Consider the following 13,127-nt stretch of genomic DNA (forward strand, 5'->3'; position numbering starts at 1 on the left):
AAGAAACCTGGCCATGTGTTTGGAGCTTGGCAGATAACTCAGCTCGGATTCCGTTTATGTCCACTTTCATTTTTCTTCTAAAATGCACAAGCAGCACAGCATCAGTTCCCTTTTTCTTTTCTCTAAACACACACACACACACGCACACACACACACACACACACACACACACACACACACACCCCCATACTCTCTTTTCTTCAACATGCACATACAAGCATATGCACTAGTTTCATTTTATTTATTTTTAATCCCCAAAAGATTCGGGGAGCAGGCTGTGTGCAACTGCTGCGTGGTCCACGAGTGCAGTTGGCAGTTACCTACTGTCCGGAGTTGCTAGGAGAAGGCGAATAAGCACGGTGACGGCATCAATAACAACCTGTGGAGCTCCGCGGTCTGTCTTCTGTGCGGCTCTACGTTATTTTCTCATCGCTGTCGTGAATATTTGTTGCATTTGGTTGTTGTTAGATAATGCCGTCTTTTTAACCGTTGGTTCCAGATCAGTGAGAGACAAAAAGCCCTGGCATTTAAAACAAGCGCTTTTTTCTCGAGGCGGTGCTGCTGCTGCGGATTCCTGCCATCTGCTTTCTTATTCCATCCTGCCCGCCTTCCCTTGGCAGAGAGGAACTCGGCTTCCTCTGGTGCGCTCAAGTCACTCACGTTTCTCTTGGCACACCGGGTCTTGCAAACTGTAGGAATTCTGATGTGCTTCAGTGCACAGCGCAGCAACGAATGAGCTGCTCGGGGAGCCCGGGGAGCTCAGCCCGTCAGGCGCACAGTAGCAGGCTCCCCTGTGCGAGTGTTTCCGAGAGGTCAGGGCATCTGTCTGCACTGCTGCTGCTTTGGTGGGAGGAGGCGATGTGGGGAGCGGGGCACATGCCTGTCAAAGTCCGTAGCCATCCTGGCAGAGGCCGCGCTCAGCTTTGTAAGCAGTGTTTTGATAGATAGGAGATGCTGCTGTGTAACAGGTCTGGGTGGACTGAGGAATGCTTGTTCTAGCTGCTGACACTGACTGTCACTGTGTTGCCCTAGGAGCAGCATCATGGGGTCTACTGCTACAGAAACTGAAGAGCTGGAAAACACCACTTTTAACTATCTTATAGGAGAACACACTGAAAAAATGTGGCAGCGCCTGAAAGGAATGTGAGTAAGCTCTTTGCTTGGTTCTGTGTTTTTATTTCTCACCCCCAAATCCGACTATTAACAGGACTAATTGTTGGTACTATCTGACTTTGTTTCCTTTAGAAAGATTTCTCTTAAAAATAAACTGTGTCCGTCTCAGCTAACAACCTGCTTGAAAGATAAATATTTCTTGCACCTTTATGTTTTATGTAAAGTAAGGCAGCTCCCTGAGAAAAAGAATTTCGCTCCACCGTTAGACTACATGGCTTCGTTTATACTTCTGTATGTGTTGTTTGGATATGCAGAAAAGTAACAGGAAAGCTGCTTGCCAGGGTCCTTGCAGAAATAAAATTTTCATTGGGTAAATAGAGAGATGACTTCTGGTACTTATTTCTCTGTGATTCGATTTTGAAAAAAAACAAAGAGTGGATTCATATGATAATAAACAATATACTCCATTGTGCTTATACTTTATGTCTTAATGAGTAATATTTCTTTAAGAAAAAAATGCATTTGCAGTAAACATACTATTAGCATACCAAACTTACTGGAGGGTTTAGGCTGTAAATTAAACATTTCACTTTTTCTGAGAGTACTGAATCGCTCATGAGATAAAATAGACCTTAGTAAGGGTGGGTCAAGAGATGTGTTTATCTAAGCATAAAATGTAAGCAGCTGGGTCAAACTTTCATTGAAATTTGATGCGCCTTGCTATTTAAACAGCATTCCGTTGTTTTTTTTTTACTGTGTATGCTACTAATCCCTGTTTAGTGTTCCAGCACACTATGTTTACATGCTTTATTTTAATTATGCCATAATTTAAAAATCAGATTTGAAATTTGGATAAAGATGTGTATGTGAATATTTACAAGCAGTTGCTTAGCATACTTGAATGTTTCAAATGAAAATGTATTTGTTTTTCTCTGATAAGAGCTGAAGGAATCCTATACCATGTGAAATAGAGACTTTCTGGGATTCATATGTCTAATGCCGTGTTTACATACTATTTTATAAATTGCAACATCTCAGTAAATTCAATGTCGCTGTATGGATATCAATGGTTTTTTAAAAGAAAAATGATGTCAAACTTTGTTTAGAGGTAAAATACCTCTGCTTTCCTCCACTTGAATGTGTTTAATGATGTTTACATATTTAAATAGTCTTGTCTGCATATTTTCTCACACTTGAAGTAATACATGGTATGACAGTGCACTCATATAACAGCACAGTAATAATGCAAACAACATTGAACTGGGACTAACTTTTAAAAAGGAAGCCATTTTTACATCATTTGAATAAATTAGAGAAATATGTTTCCAAGATCCATTGAAGATTTAGAAGTTACTGTTTTTTGGTCGTTCTCTAGGTAAAAAAATAATCCTACAAAAGCAAATAACAACTTACTTAATTAACATAGATGAAAATTAAACATTGGCAGTCATCAGATGATTTGTGTCTTAACCTAATGAGTGGATGGACATCTGTACCAGGCAAATTATATCCATATTACAACCTATTTTAGATTTTCTTCCCTTTAGCAGAACAGGATGTGTTTATTTGTTTGTATGTGCTCTATTTTTTTTTCTGTAGTAACATGAATGTATGAAGATTTATCATAGTGAATTTATGTATATGTCTTTAAGGAATTTGAAAAGTGACTTTATATTTACCTCACATTTTAGGGCAAATTAGCTGACTTTACTTTATCAATTGGTCTCAAAGATGAATCTGTCATCCTGTTTCAGGAGAGGGTGATATAGTAACTCAACAGTAGAACCTCATGACTTAATATTCAACACTGATGTAGGGTATAATAATATATGCATATACTAAGTAAATTTTGAGTTGTGTCCACACAGAGCAACCAAGTGACTATGTAGGAAAAAAAAATACTGATAACTAGGTTTTTAAAAAATTATTACTAAACTGATTGAAATGACTGATTGTTTTTGCATGAAAGAAAGAAGGGATTTGCATTTTGGTACTATTTAACTTGTACTTTGACTTAAGACATTTCTAGTATTCTAGGATTAGAACTGTCAAAACAAGTAGCTCTAAATCTAAAATCTGCATGAGTAATGACAACCAAATTGTATAATTACGGTCTTTTGTGTAGTCTGCATTCGAAGCAGTGATATGAGGGACTCCTTATTCCATTGCTGAAACTGTCTTGCCTATTTAAAATGTAATATTGACTCAAACAGAATTTTAGCTTATCAAAATTCCTAGGGCTAGAATTCCACTTTTAAGTATTGGCAATTGAAATCTTGCTACTCATGAAAGCTATGAAACAATTTTGCAATAATTTTTTTTACTTTGGTAAAATAAACCAAATGAAAGCCTTTAACAATTTGTTTGAAAAGTGGTTTTTTTTGATCCTTTACTGTATCTAACTTTACAAATACATTGCTTTATTTCAACAGGATATTTTGTTTTTAAGTGTGTCTACAATATATGCATTTTTGAGGTTAGATAAAAATAAAAAGTTAAAGTAAAATAAGGTTTATTCGAGTATATCTTAACTATGTATGGAAAACACAAGCCACTCTAGGTAGATATTTACAGAAAATATTTTTATAAGCATTATCATACAACATAACATTTCGGAACACTTTTTTGAGTCCATAGAAAGAATATTTAAACTTTGTAACACAAGCAAAAACATTGGTGAACTAAATTAAAAAATCAATTCTTCTCTACTATTTTTTTTTTTTAACAGATTTTCCCTACTATTGTTTCATTAAGCTCTTTTAAATTTCCTTTATATACTATTTAATCGGGATACCATATTCAGTGATGTGCCAAGAAATCTCTTATTCTTCTGTGGGAAGAAAGGTGAAACAGTTTCCTCTCTCATTTCTGTATGTAGACTTGTATGCTTTATTCTATTAATTTTCTTTTTACAGTAGTCACATTTTTCTTTAGCTTTCTTCAATCCATATTCTACTTCTAATTTGTTACTCAGGATGACCATTTTGATTCTACACTGTGACTCACCACCTATGATGGTGGAAATGTTAGCAAATGACTATGGCATCATGCTCTCCAAAAACTACATTTAAAAAGAATCATGTACTTGTTCATCAGTTATCAGTTGTTTAGGACCTGGAATACACTTTCTATTTTTTCGGCCATCTCAACACGTGATGACATTTCTGGTGCAGAACATTCCTGGGACCCTGGGACCAATACTGCTTCCTACATACTATGAAAAGTTTTCTGACACCGGGCTTTGTAAAGATTGTTAAGTTACTGAATTCCATGAGAGAAGTGGATTTGAAAATTTTATATTCGTTTTCATTTATGTGCAGTGTTTTAAAAATTAATTTTGGAGATAATCCTTTTTTGTGTCAAGGTACTGTTTTTTTTTTTTCGTTAAAAGTAAAATAGTTCCACAGCTGTGGATTTAAAAAAAAATCAAACATATTTAAAACATTGGCGTGTTCTTTCCAATCAGTGCCTCTGTTCTAAGACTTCAATGTAAGGGGTGGCAACATTTCGAGAAAAGTGTGATCCAGTAGAAGTTCCAGTGAAAGCTACATGGTGTTATAACGAAATGTAAATCAGCATGTTACCTTAGTTGTTGAACACAAGAAAGTTTGAACCGCTTAAAACCATAAACTACTGACAAAAATGTGAGAATCACATTAGCACTTATTGACAACTCCTTCCATTTTATAGATGTAGGACTAGAACTTAGGACAATTTCACAATTAGAAACGAGCTTAATATATGATAATTAATTTTACATGTGTAGACACATTCCTCCGATCTCTCCCAATCCAGACAAATGTCCAGATGGTAAGATCTGGAGTTGTGAAGGCAACACTTAAAGGACTGGAAGTTAAGTTTTTCCCCCCTTTGATTGGTGGTAAACATGATCTTCAGTAGAAGAAGAAAAGAACGTTAAGAAGCAGAAAGTGAGGGAGAAAGGAGAAACTGTATAGTAGCCCTATAAGGAATTCCAGTGGGCTGTTGTTATTGTAGAGAATGGTGTATGGTACGATTTTAGATGCGGCAACCCAACCCTCATCACCGGGACGATGGAGCAGAAATGCATATTTAGAGTGAAAATGGCAAAAAAAAAAAAGAAAAAAAGTGAAATGACAGGAGTTATTAACACTGTAGTATTTCCAAATTGGAATTATACTTTAGGAGCAGCATTATTGATTAGAAGCAAATCTGCCCCTTTTCCTCTCCTGTTTCATACCCTGTAAAGCTTTCGAGTGCCCTCGCTTCCGAGGTCAGCCTCCTTCACAGGTCTCCTGGGCCTGCTCGGCTTCTGCAGCCTCTCCCTCTGTGGCCCCCTCCCACCCAGGCCGGGGTTGCCCGAAAGGAAGCTGCCTGCCACCCACCTGCCTTTGCTCATTTTGTTCTCTTATCCTGAGGAACAGCCGCTTTTCCCTTTCATCCAGGGTTGCTCTTGCCCCCTTGATGCTTTTAGAAATGTGTGGGGATAGCTCTGCTTGTTGCAATGCCTGAGGATGCCTCTGTGTTCAGTGGGTGGCAGGGCACAGCCATGGTTGATGTCCTCCAGAGTTTGGGACATTCTCTTATCAGGAAAAATTGTCCTATTCAAAATGCTAATAGGCAGGCTGTGACCAAATGCTGCAAGGTCTCTTCTTAAATTTTACCTGCAAAGGAAATCCTTCCTGATCCTTCCTGCTAGGTTAGTTTCCTATGTTTGACTCATAAAGTAACCTGGACTTCCCTTTGCATAAAAAAAAATACCTTCCTACTGGACCACAAGCTACTGAGGGTAAGAGCCATGTTCATGGTGTTTGCTTTTTTTAATTTTTAATTTTTTTACTTTTATTAGTATTTATTTTATGTTGAATTTACTCCCGGGCCATAAGTTTTTGTTTCTTCAGTTTCTTCTGTGGTATCTTTTTCTTCTGTGCAACCACCTCTTCTGGTTTAGAAACAATCTGCTCTTTTTCAGTCGGATCATCTCAGTGTGGCAGGGAGAGCTCATGTATGGGTTAATCTACCCACGAGCTCTGAAGTCTCCAAAAAGAATGCAGCTCTGCCAACATTTGATTTTTAACTCAATGAAACTTGCACCTAAGTTTTGACCTGCAGAACTGAAGATGATACATTTTGTTGTTTTATGTTTCTAAGATTGTGGTAAATTTGTTACAGCAGCAATAAGAAACTAATACATGTCTCCTGTAACAGAGTAACAGGACCACTCCTATATTCCTATCCTCTCCCAACTCTCTCTCTCTCTCTCTTTCTCTCTCTCTCTCTCTCTCTCTCTCTCTCTCTCTCTCTCTCTCTCTCTCTCACACACACACACACACACACACACACACACACACACACACACACACACACTCTCACACACACACAATGCCTAGAGGTGAGGCCAGCCTGTCACTCCATGGCAAATTAGAGTAGACACCCTTAGCCATTAAATAACTTGCTGTCTTCCATCTAAACCTGGCTAACATGCCCAGACTACTATTTTTCTTATCAAGTTCTGATTTTGAGTGTATGGTGGATTCATTTCAAATGTCAAAGAATAATGTTATGCTCTCTTTCTTGGAAATTGTTGATAAATCTCAATCTCTCTTCTCATTGTTGAGTATGTGATGAGTTTTGATCGATCAATCCAGCAAATTAGTTTTAAAAATCTGTCCTTTAGTCATAAAACAAATTTGAAGAAAACCACCTCACGAAATCTATTCTGGTATATAAATATAATCTAAATATAAATCTTAGTTCTTACATAACACTCTGTTATGGTTTATAGAATAGACATTGTTGAGGTTAAATACCATAGAGATTAAGAAATTGAACTTTAGAATCAGGTATTTTCTAATACCATCTCTCTTTTAGCTGAGTAATCATGGAAAAATCTATTGATTTTTCTAAACTTCACTTTCCAATTATTTCATTCATCATTTATTCATTCATTCAACAATAATTCACTGATTGTATACTATGTTGGGCACTATTTTAGGCACAGGAGGTTACATTCTAGTAGAGAATACAAATAACAAAAAAGTAAATTATAAATAATGTTAATAAGGAGTGAGAAATAACCTGAATAAAATGCACCAGGTGATGTGATCAAGAGTTACTTGGGAAAGGTATTTTAGGTAGACAGGAATGATTTCTCTTAGAAGGTGACTTTTCAGCTGAGACAGACAAAAATTGATACCTACCTCTTAGGATCTTTGGGTGAGAGGAGGCTAATGAATGACACCACTAATTCAAGTTCAGGATTAAGTGAGGGATAGATTTAGAAGTCCAGTTGATAGAGATCAAAATGTCAGCTTTATTGAGACTGAACTTATATTGGAGAATAAGGCTTTGGTATGCAGCTAAATAAGCCAGAACATCTCTGAATTCGCCTTACCTTCCAAAGCTCCAGACCTTCCCGGCAGGGGACAAAGTCAACCTCCTATACTTACCTCATGGCCTCTAAGAGATGAAACTGTGCTTGCTGTAAGCAGAAAATCCCTTCCCTACCCCTGAAAAGGATAGCTTGCATCCCCAGGTCTGATTCCTTTCCCACACCTCACCAACCACATGTTTCTCCTCCTTTGTGAAAGAATGTGAGAGGCAGAGTCCTGGAAACCTTTCCAGTGCAAGGTCCTTCCACTTACAAGGAAGCATTTGGATCTGCGAATCTAGGTATTGCCCAGATCAAGTTAGTGAAAATGAAATAAAACAGTGTATATAAGAAATATAGCATGGCACACAGTAAGTTCTCAAAGCATTGTAATTATTAATATTTCTGTAATATTCATTCTTGTCTATTTCAATTCTGCTATTTAAAAGCTATATGATCTTCTCCAAGTGGATTACTTTTTTTATGCCTTAATTTCTTATCTGCAAAATGGGAATGATACCACTACCTATCTCATAGGTGTTGAGAAGATTAAATAAATTAATGCTTGCAGACTGCTTAGCAAAGTGTCCAGAATTCAAGACATTCTAGCTGTTATCATTATTAATATTACTATATGCAAAAGCAGGATTCTATTTTTTTTTCCAAGTAATTTTCTTATCAGGATCAGTGGAAAAAATAGCGTTGTCAAGATGAGAAGAGTTTCTCTTAGCTCGGTGGCAGTGGTCTCACCAAATCCCAGGTTCCTCTTTACCAGAACAGAGAAGCTACATTCCCACGGGCAGGAGGGGGTTATGTAGGGAAAGAGAGCTGAGGAAGAGAAGCAGGCTGGCCTTGAGCAGTTTATTGATAGAATTGCCTGGATGGATTCAGCATCTTGAGTTCAGCATCTTGTGGTGGCTTTGGAATGAAATTTAGATCTCTATAATCATGAATGACCCAGGGCTGGTCTTATTTTCTGAATCATTCTGGCTTGAAAAATGACTCTTCAGATCTTTCCTTATCATAGTCTGTGTCTGTTTGCCAACAGAGTTTATTTCTAAGTAATTACTATAGTACTATAATTTCCCTTTTGTCCATTCATTTTAGAAAATACCAAATTACCATTATGCTATTAGGTTATATCATTTATTCTGATATTTCAGTCATTTAATCAAATGTAAATATCTGAACAAGTCTGAGTCCCATACAAAAGAACTGTACCATAAACCTTTTAGATATGAAGGGAACTGTTCATTAACATAATTAAACAGATGACCGTGTTAAAGCCTCATGAGAATCGTTGTATTCCAAATATCAGGTTGAAGCAAGTATTATGCATGAATTACTGTTTATTGTTAAAATAATACATGAAAATGATAATAGGTCAAGAGAGGCACATAAATTATGACCTTTTTGGTGTCTTCTTTAAGCTATACTTTCTTGAAGTTGTTTAAAGTGATTATATTTTATAAAGTATTTAAAAACTAAATTTTTATTAAATTAGACTCAGCAAATGAGCAATGCAGATAATTTCTGGTAGGCAAAATTTTATACTTATATCTATTCAAATAATTTTGAGTCATAAAAATGTACTAAAATCTCTAAGTATGATGTCAACAGGGCAAGAAAACAGAGGTCAACCTTAAACCCTGAATAATGTGGAGAATCAAAGGATTCTTGGAACTTTGTACATGAATCAGGTCCTTGATTACTTAGAAGAAAGTAAAAATGGACTTATTAGAAAAGCACCAGTATGCTGACTCTGATCCACTTAAAACTGAACCTTCTAAGCTTTGGTTCAAAATAAATTGCATTTGAAACAAGATAAGAAAAAACCAAACAACTTGGACATCAATCACATTTTGATTAAACTATTTGAAATGACTTCATAATTGAATCATAGTAATCATACTTTATAGTAATTTTTGTGCTTTATAACTTCTAAAAGATTTTTCTTTTGATTTGTATGGTTCAGCACAATTATCCCCACTTTTTTTCTGATGAGAACACTGAGCCTCAGAGACATTCAATGACTGACCGGTGTTTCCCATTTGGGGGGGGGGGCAGATTCCTAGGCCCATACCTATTCCGTTTAACACCAATTTAGATAATTCCATTTAACACTCAAGACTCACTATAAAACCTGACCTTTCAGGAGTTAAAAACTGTTCTCTTGTTTTGATTATTTCATATCCTGCCATCTGCTTGCCTAGTTCTACATCCTCAGAGCTGAATACCAAGGGGAATTATCACTTGGTATGTGCTTTAGGTGTCAGAAACTCTCCCGTTTTATTTCCCTCCTCTAGACATGTACTACCATTACCCCTTTATTTAATTTATTTAAACAATGATTAAGCTCATATTTGCAAGTGAATTTGACCTTTCCTAAACCCTTTTGTTGCTTAGGAGTGTGGGCCCTTACGAAATTATTCTAAGTTTTTTGTCCTTTGGTATTTCCAAACAACAGAAAACGCTGCACAGTAGAAGCATCTGGGTGTCTGTTCCTGAAGATTTTTATTTACGAAGAATAAAGGCAGGAGTTCTAATGATTAAAAATTAGGTACTAAAAACTGGCTGGTGTGGCTGGCTCCATTGGTTAGAGTGTTGTCCGGTGCACCGCAGGGTCTCGGGTTCAGTTCCCAGTCAGGGCACATGCCCAGGTTGTGGGCTCCATCCCTGTTGGGGTGCGTACGGGAGGCAACCGATCAATGTTTCTCTTTCTTTCTCTCTCCCCTCCTCTCTCTCTAGAATCAGTGAAAAACATATCCTTGGGTGAGAGTTACAAAACAAACAAAAAAACCCCTACTTGGTATTTTATTCTTGCTCTGCTGCTTGTTTTCTTGTTATAAAGGATTTAATGATACAATAAGTTTCTTAAGCAAAGTGAGCAGAGCCTTTTCTCCTTTTATTTTAGAAAAATAATCTAAATGTATTTTATTGGGCTTTATTTCCCATAGAGAACACAACCTACTTAAAGGCACACAGTATTTTCCCTCTTCCTTTCGTCGTGTGCGTTTGGAGATGGTTATTAGATGAGTTAAGGAGCTTCTTTCTAACTTTAAAACTCTTAAAATCTCCAGTCCCTCCCATTGGTTCCAATATGAAAAATATATGTGTGACACTCTTGATATTTCATCTCCCAGCAAATCTGTCTGTTTTAATATTTCAAGTTTTCCAAAAAGCAGGCCGTTTCCCAGGAAAATTTCCATGCTGTCATTTACTGTAGCAGTATGTCCCAATTTTTTCATGACTTCCCGCATCCACTATTGGACTATCCCTCCCACACCGACTCTGAGCACGGCCACGCAGCTTGCTTTGGCCAATGGGATCTTAGCAAATGTGATACACAAGCGAAGACTTGGAAGAGGGTATGCGTTGGAGTTCACTCTCTCTGGCTGCTCTTTGGAAGTCTCATACCAGCTTGGAAAGAAGCCTGGTCAAGCCTACTGGAGGATGAACATGGGGAGCAGATATAAACCATTGCAGCTGAGGCTCCACTAGACCACGCAGACCATCAACCCCCAGACATGTGAGTGAGGTCACCCTGGACTACTGAACATCCTCAGACTCAGAGGAAATAATAAACATTAATTGCTTTTGGCTACTAAATCATGAGATGGTTTGTTGCACAAAAAAAGCCAACTGATGTACTGCCGAAATCATGCTCTTAGTCTTTAAATTTTTCATATAATTCTTCTCTGGCTTCCACAGATTTTTCCTACTACCCCTCTGCCTCTTGTTCTCTCATCACCTTCTGTCCTTTATTTCTTTGACTCTATCAAAATTTAGTATATACAGTATTTAAGAGATAAAAATTAAGGTCCTTATTTTTGGAAAGTCAGTCCAATAAAATTCTTGTCCACATTATTTCCACCCGCAACTATATTTCTTCCAATAAATGGCCCCTCAGTGGCCTGTCTATGAAAGTTGCTTTGCTCTGTTTCCCACCAAGTAGAAGAGAAACATAGAATAAGGCAAAGAAACTGCATAGTTGCATGAGAGAAGGTGGTTCATAGCCTGTTACCCTGGCAACAGGCCCTGGAAAGGCCGGGCTGCCTACACATCCTGTTGCCCTGACAACAGGTCACGCAGGGCATGGGAAGGCCCAGTTCCCACTCATTTAGGCTTCTTCTCTAAAACCACAAAGAAAAAGAAGAAAGTCATTTTGCATCTAGTTTCCCCCACCTACATATTTCTTCTATTATTTGAATCACTTTAGTATAAGATTGCCTTTCCAGATGTAGGAGAGGGTAAGAAAACAGTGACCTCATAAACTCTGAAACATTTGCTATTTTTTTATTGGGTTAAATAAGTAAATGATAGGGGGGAAAAAGGAGACAGAAGGAATCAAAGTAGTAGGAAGAGTAAATTGTGGAAAACAAATAAGTAGCATATGAATAAAGTAGAGCCAAGAGCCGATTTGGGGTATGTATCACTTAGCTACACTGGGTAAATTTAGGGAGTTCATCTGAGAAAGTCACATCTGTTAAATGGTTGCTTACTTGGTTATCTTTATTTTTAGAGCAGGTAATGTACAAACAGACATCCTAAAAAATATAATGTTATAATTTTTGTTAACTTAATTTTCAATTCTGTACAAATTTCCCCCCTTTTCATTCTTATTCAGCTTTTATTTTCTTTCATCACTTATTTTTTCTTGCCATATAGAGTAGATAAGAAAGCAATCTGATCAAAATCTTTTTTCCCCCTCCCCTCTCTCTTTGTTCCTTAAGCAACTGGTATGATTATATAAAATAAATACACTTTACATGTGCTTTTGGAGCTATATATTGTCGTGTCTTCATAATTTATGGTTTATATAAAACAGTTGTCTATTCAGAGCTGGCAAATGCCATTAGTTTTGCTATAACTAACCTCTACCAATTTTTCTGTGAATTAAAATAAAATTTTAGTTGACTCCTCTGGTTTTAAATGTAGAGTAATAGCTTTAAATTCTGTAAACCACAAGTCTTTTAACTTTTGTAAACTGGACTTCTTATTGCTGAAGAGGAAAGGTCTGGCAAAACATTCTCCCATGAAACAGGAAAAGGGATTTGTGGAGAAAAGATTTTGAAATTAAATTGAGTGAAAAAAGAAGTATAGGCTGGTGAAGAGGACTGTCTCGGGGGGACTCTAACCATGTAAAAACTGCAATTCTGAAAGACCAGGTGGGAAAGTCGGAGCCTAACCAGAATATCATTTGAGACAGAAACACTAATGATCTTCTGAGACTAGATTAGGTGACTTTTCCAGGTACTCTAGTTACACTTCATGCATTATTGTCATTGTCCATTTAATTGTTCTTTCCTCTAGGTAGCCCTTCCGATGTTGAGGTCACAAGAGGGCAGAGGTGGAATTCATTTCCTTATTGTGTCCTCAGCGGCTAGCACAGTACATTGCATGAAGTAAGAACTTAAAACTGTTTCAATACAACAAAATCCAGTAATCAGGCAACATGCAACAACTTTACATTCGAATGGTGTAGCCAGGAAAGCTGTCCTTGTTCAGCAGCAACGGTAATTCAGGCTGGAAGGCCAAGTAAGCTGATGGAGGGTCTTTAAGCTGCTTCCTGAGAAAGGAAAGCAATGAGTTGTGAGAACTTGACCAGCAAGATATTACTGGGGATGTGACTGTCTCACTCTCACAGACAGAAACAGAATAAAAA

The 13,127-nt window shown here is 37.2% G+C and overlaps 1 protein-coding gene across 6 annotated transcripts in view; it reads left to right on the forward strand.

The window, feature by feature from the left end:
- The first annotated feature begins 338 nt into the window (after positions 1 to 338).
- Positions 339 to 13,127, forward strand: part of PDE1A (phosphodiesterase 1A) — a 237,941-nt gene continuing 225,152 nt past the window's right edge. For 2 of the 6 annotated variants that reach the window (XM_081141873.1, XM_081141876.1), the window contains exons 1-2: positions 619 to 925; positions 1,033 to 1,143. In XM_081141873.1, coding sequence (XP_080997999.1) covers positions 1,043 to 1,143 — 101 coding nt within the window. In that variant the 5' untranslated portion in view covers positions 619 to 925; positions 1,033 to 1,042. Of the gene's footprint in view, positions 926 to 1,032; positions 1,144 to 13,127 lie in introns of all 6 variants that reach the window. The other 4 variants (XM_081141871.1, XM_081141872.1, XM_081141875.1 and 1 more) reach the window with 3 other exon arrangements.

Source organism: Miniopterus schreibersii (genome assembly GCF_964146895.1).
Source record: "Miniopterus schreibersii genome assembly, chromosome: 7".
Taxonomy (NCBI): Eukaryota; Metazoa; Chordata; class Mammalia; order Chiroptera; family Miniopteridae; genus Miniopterus; species Miniopterus schreibersii.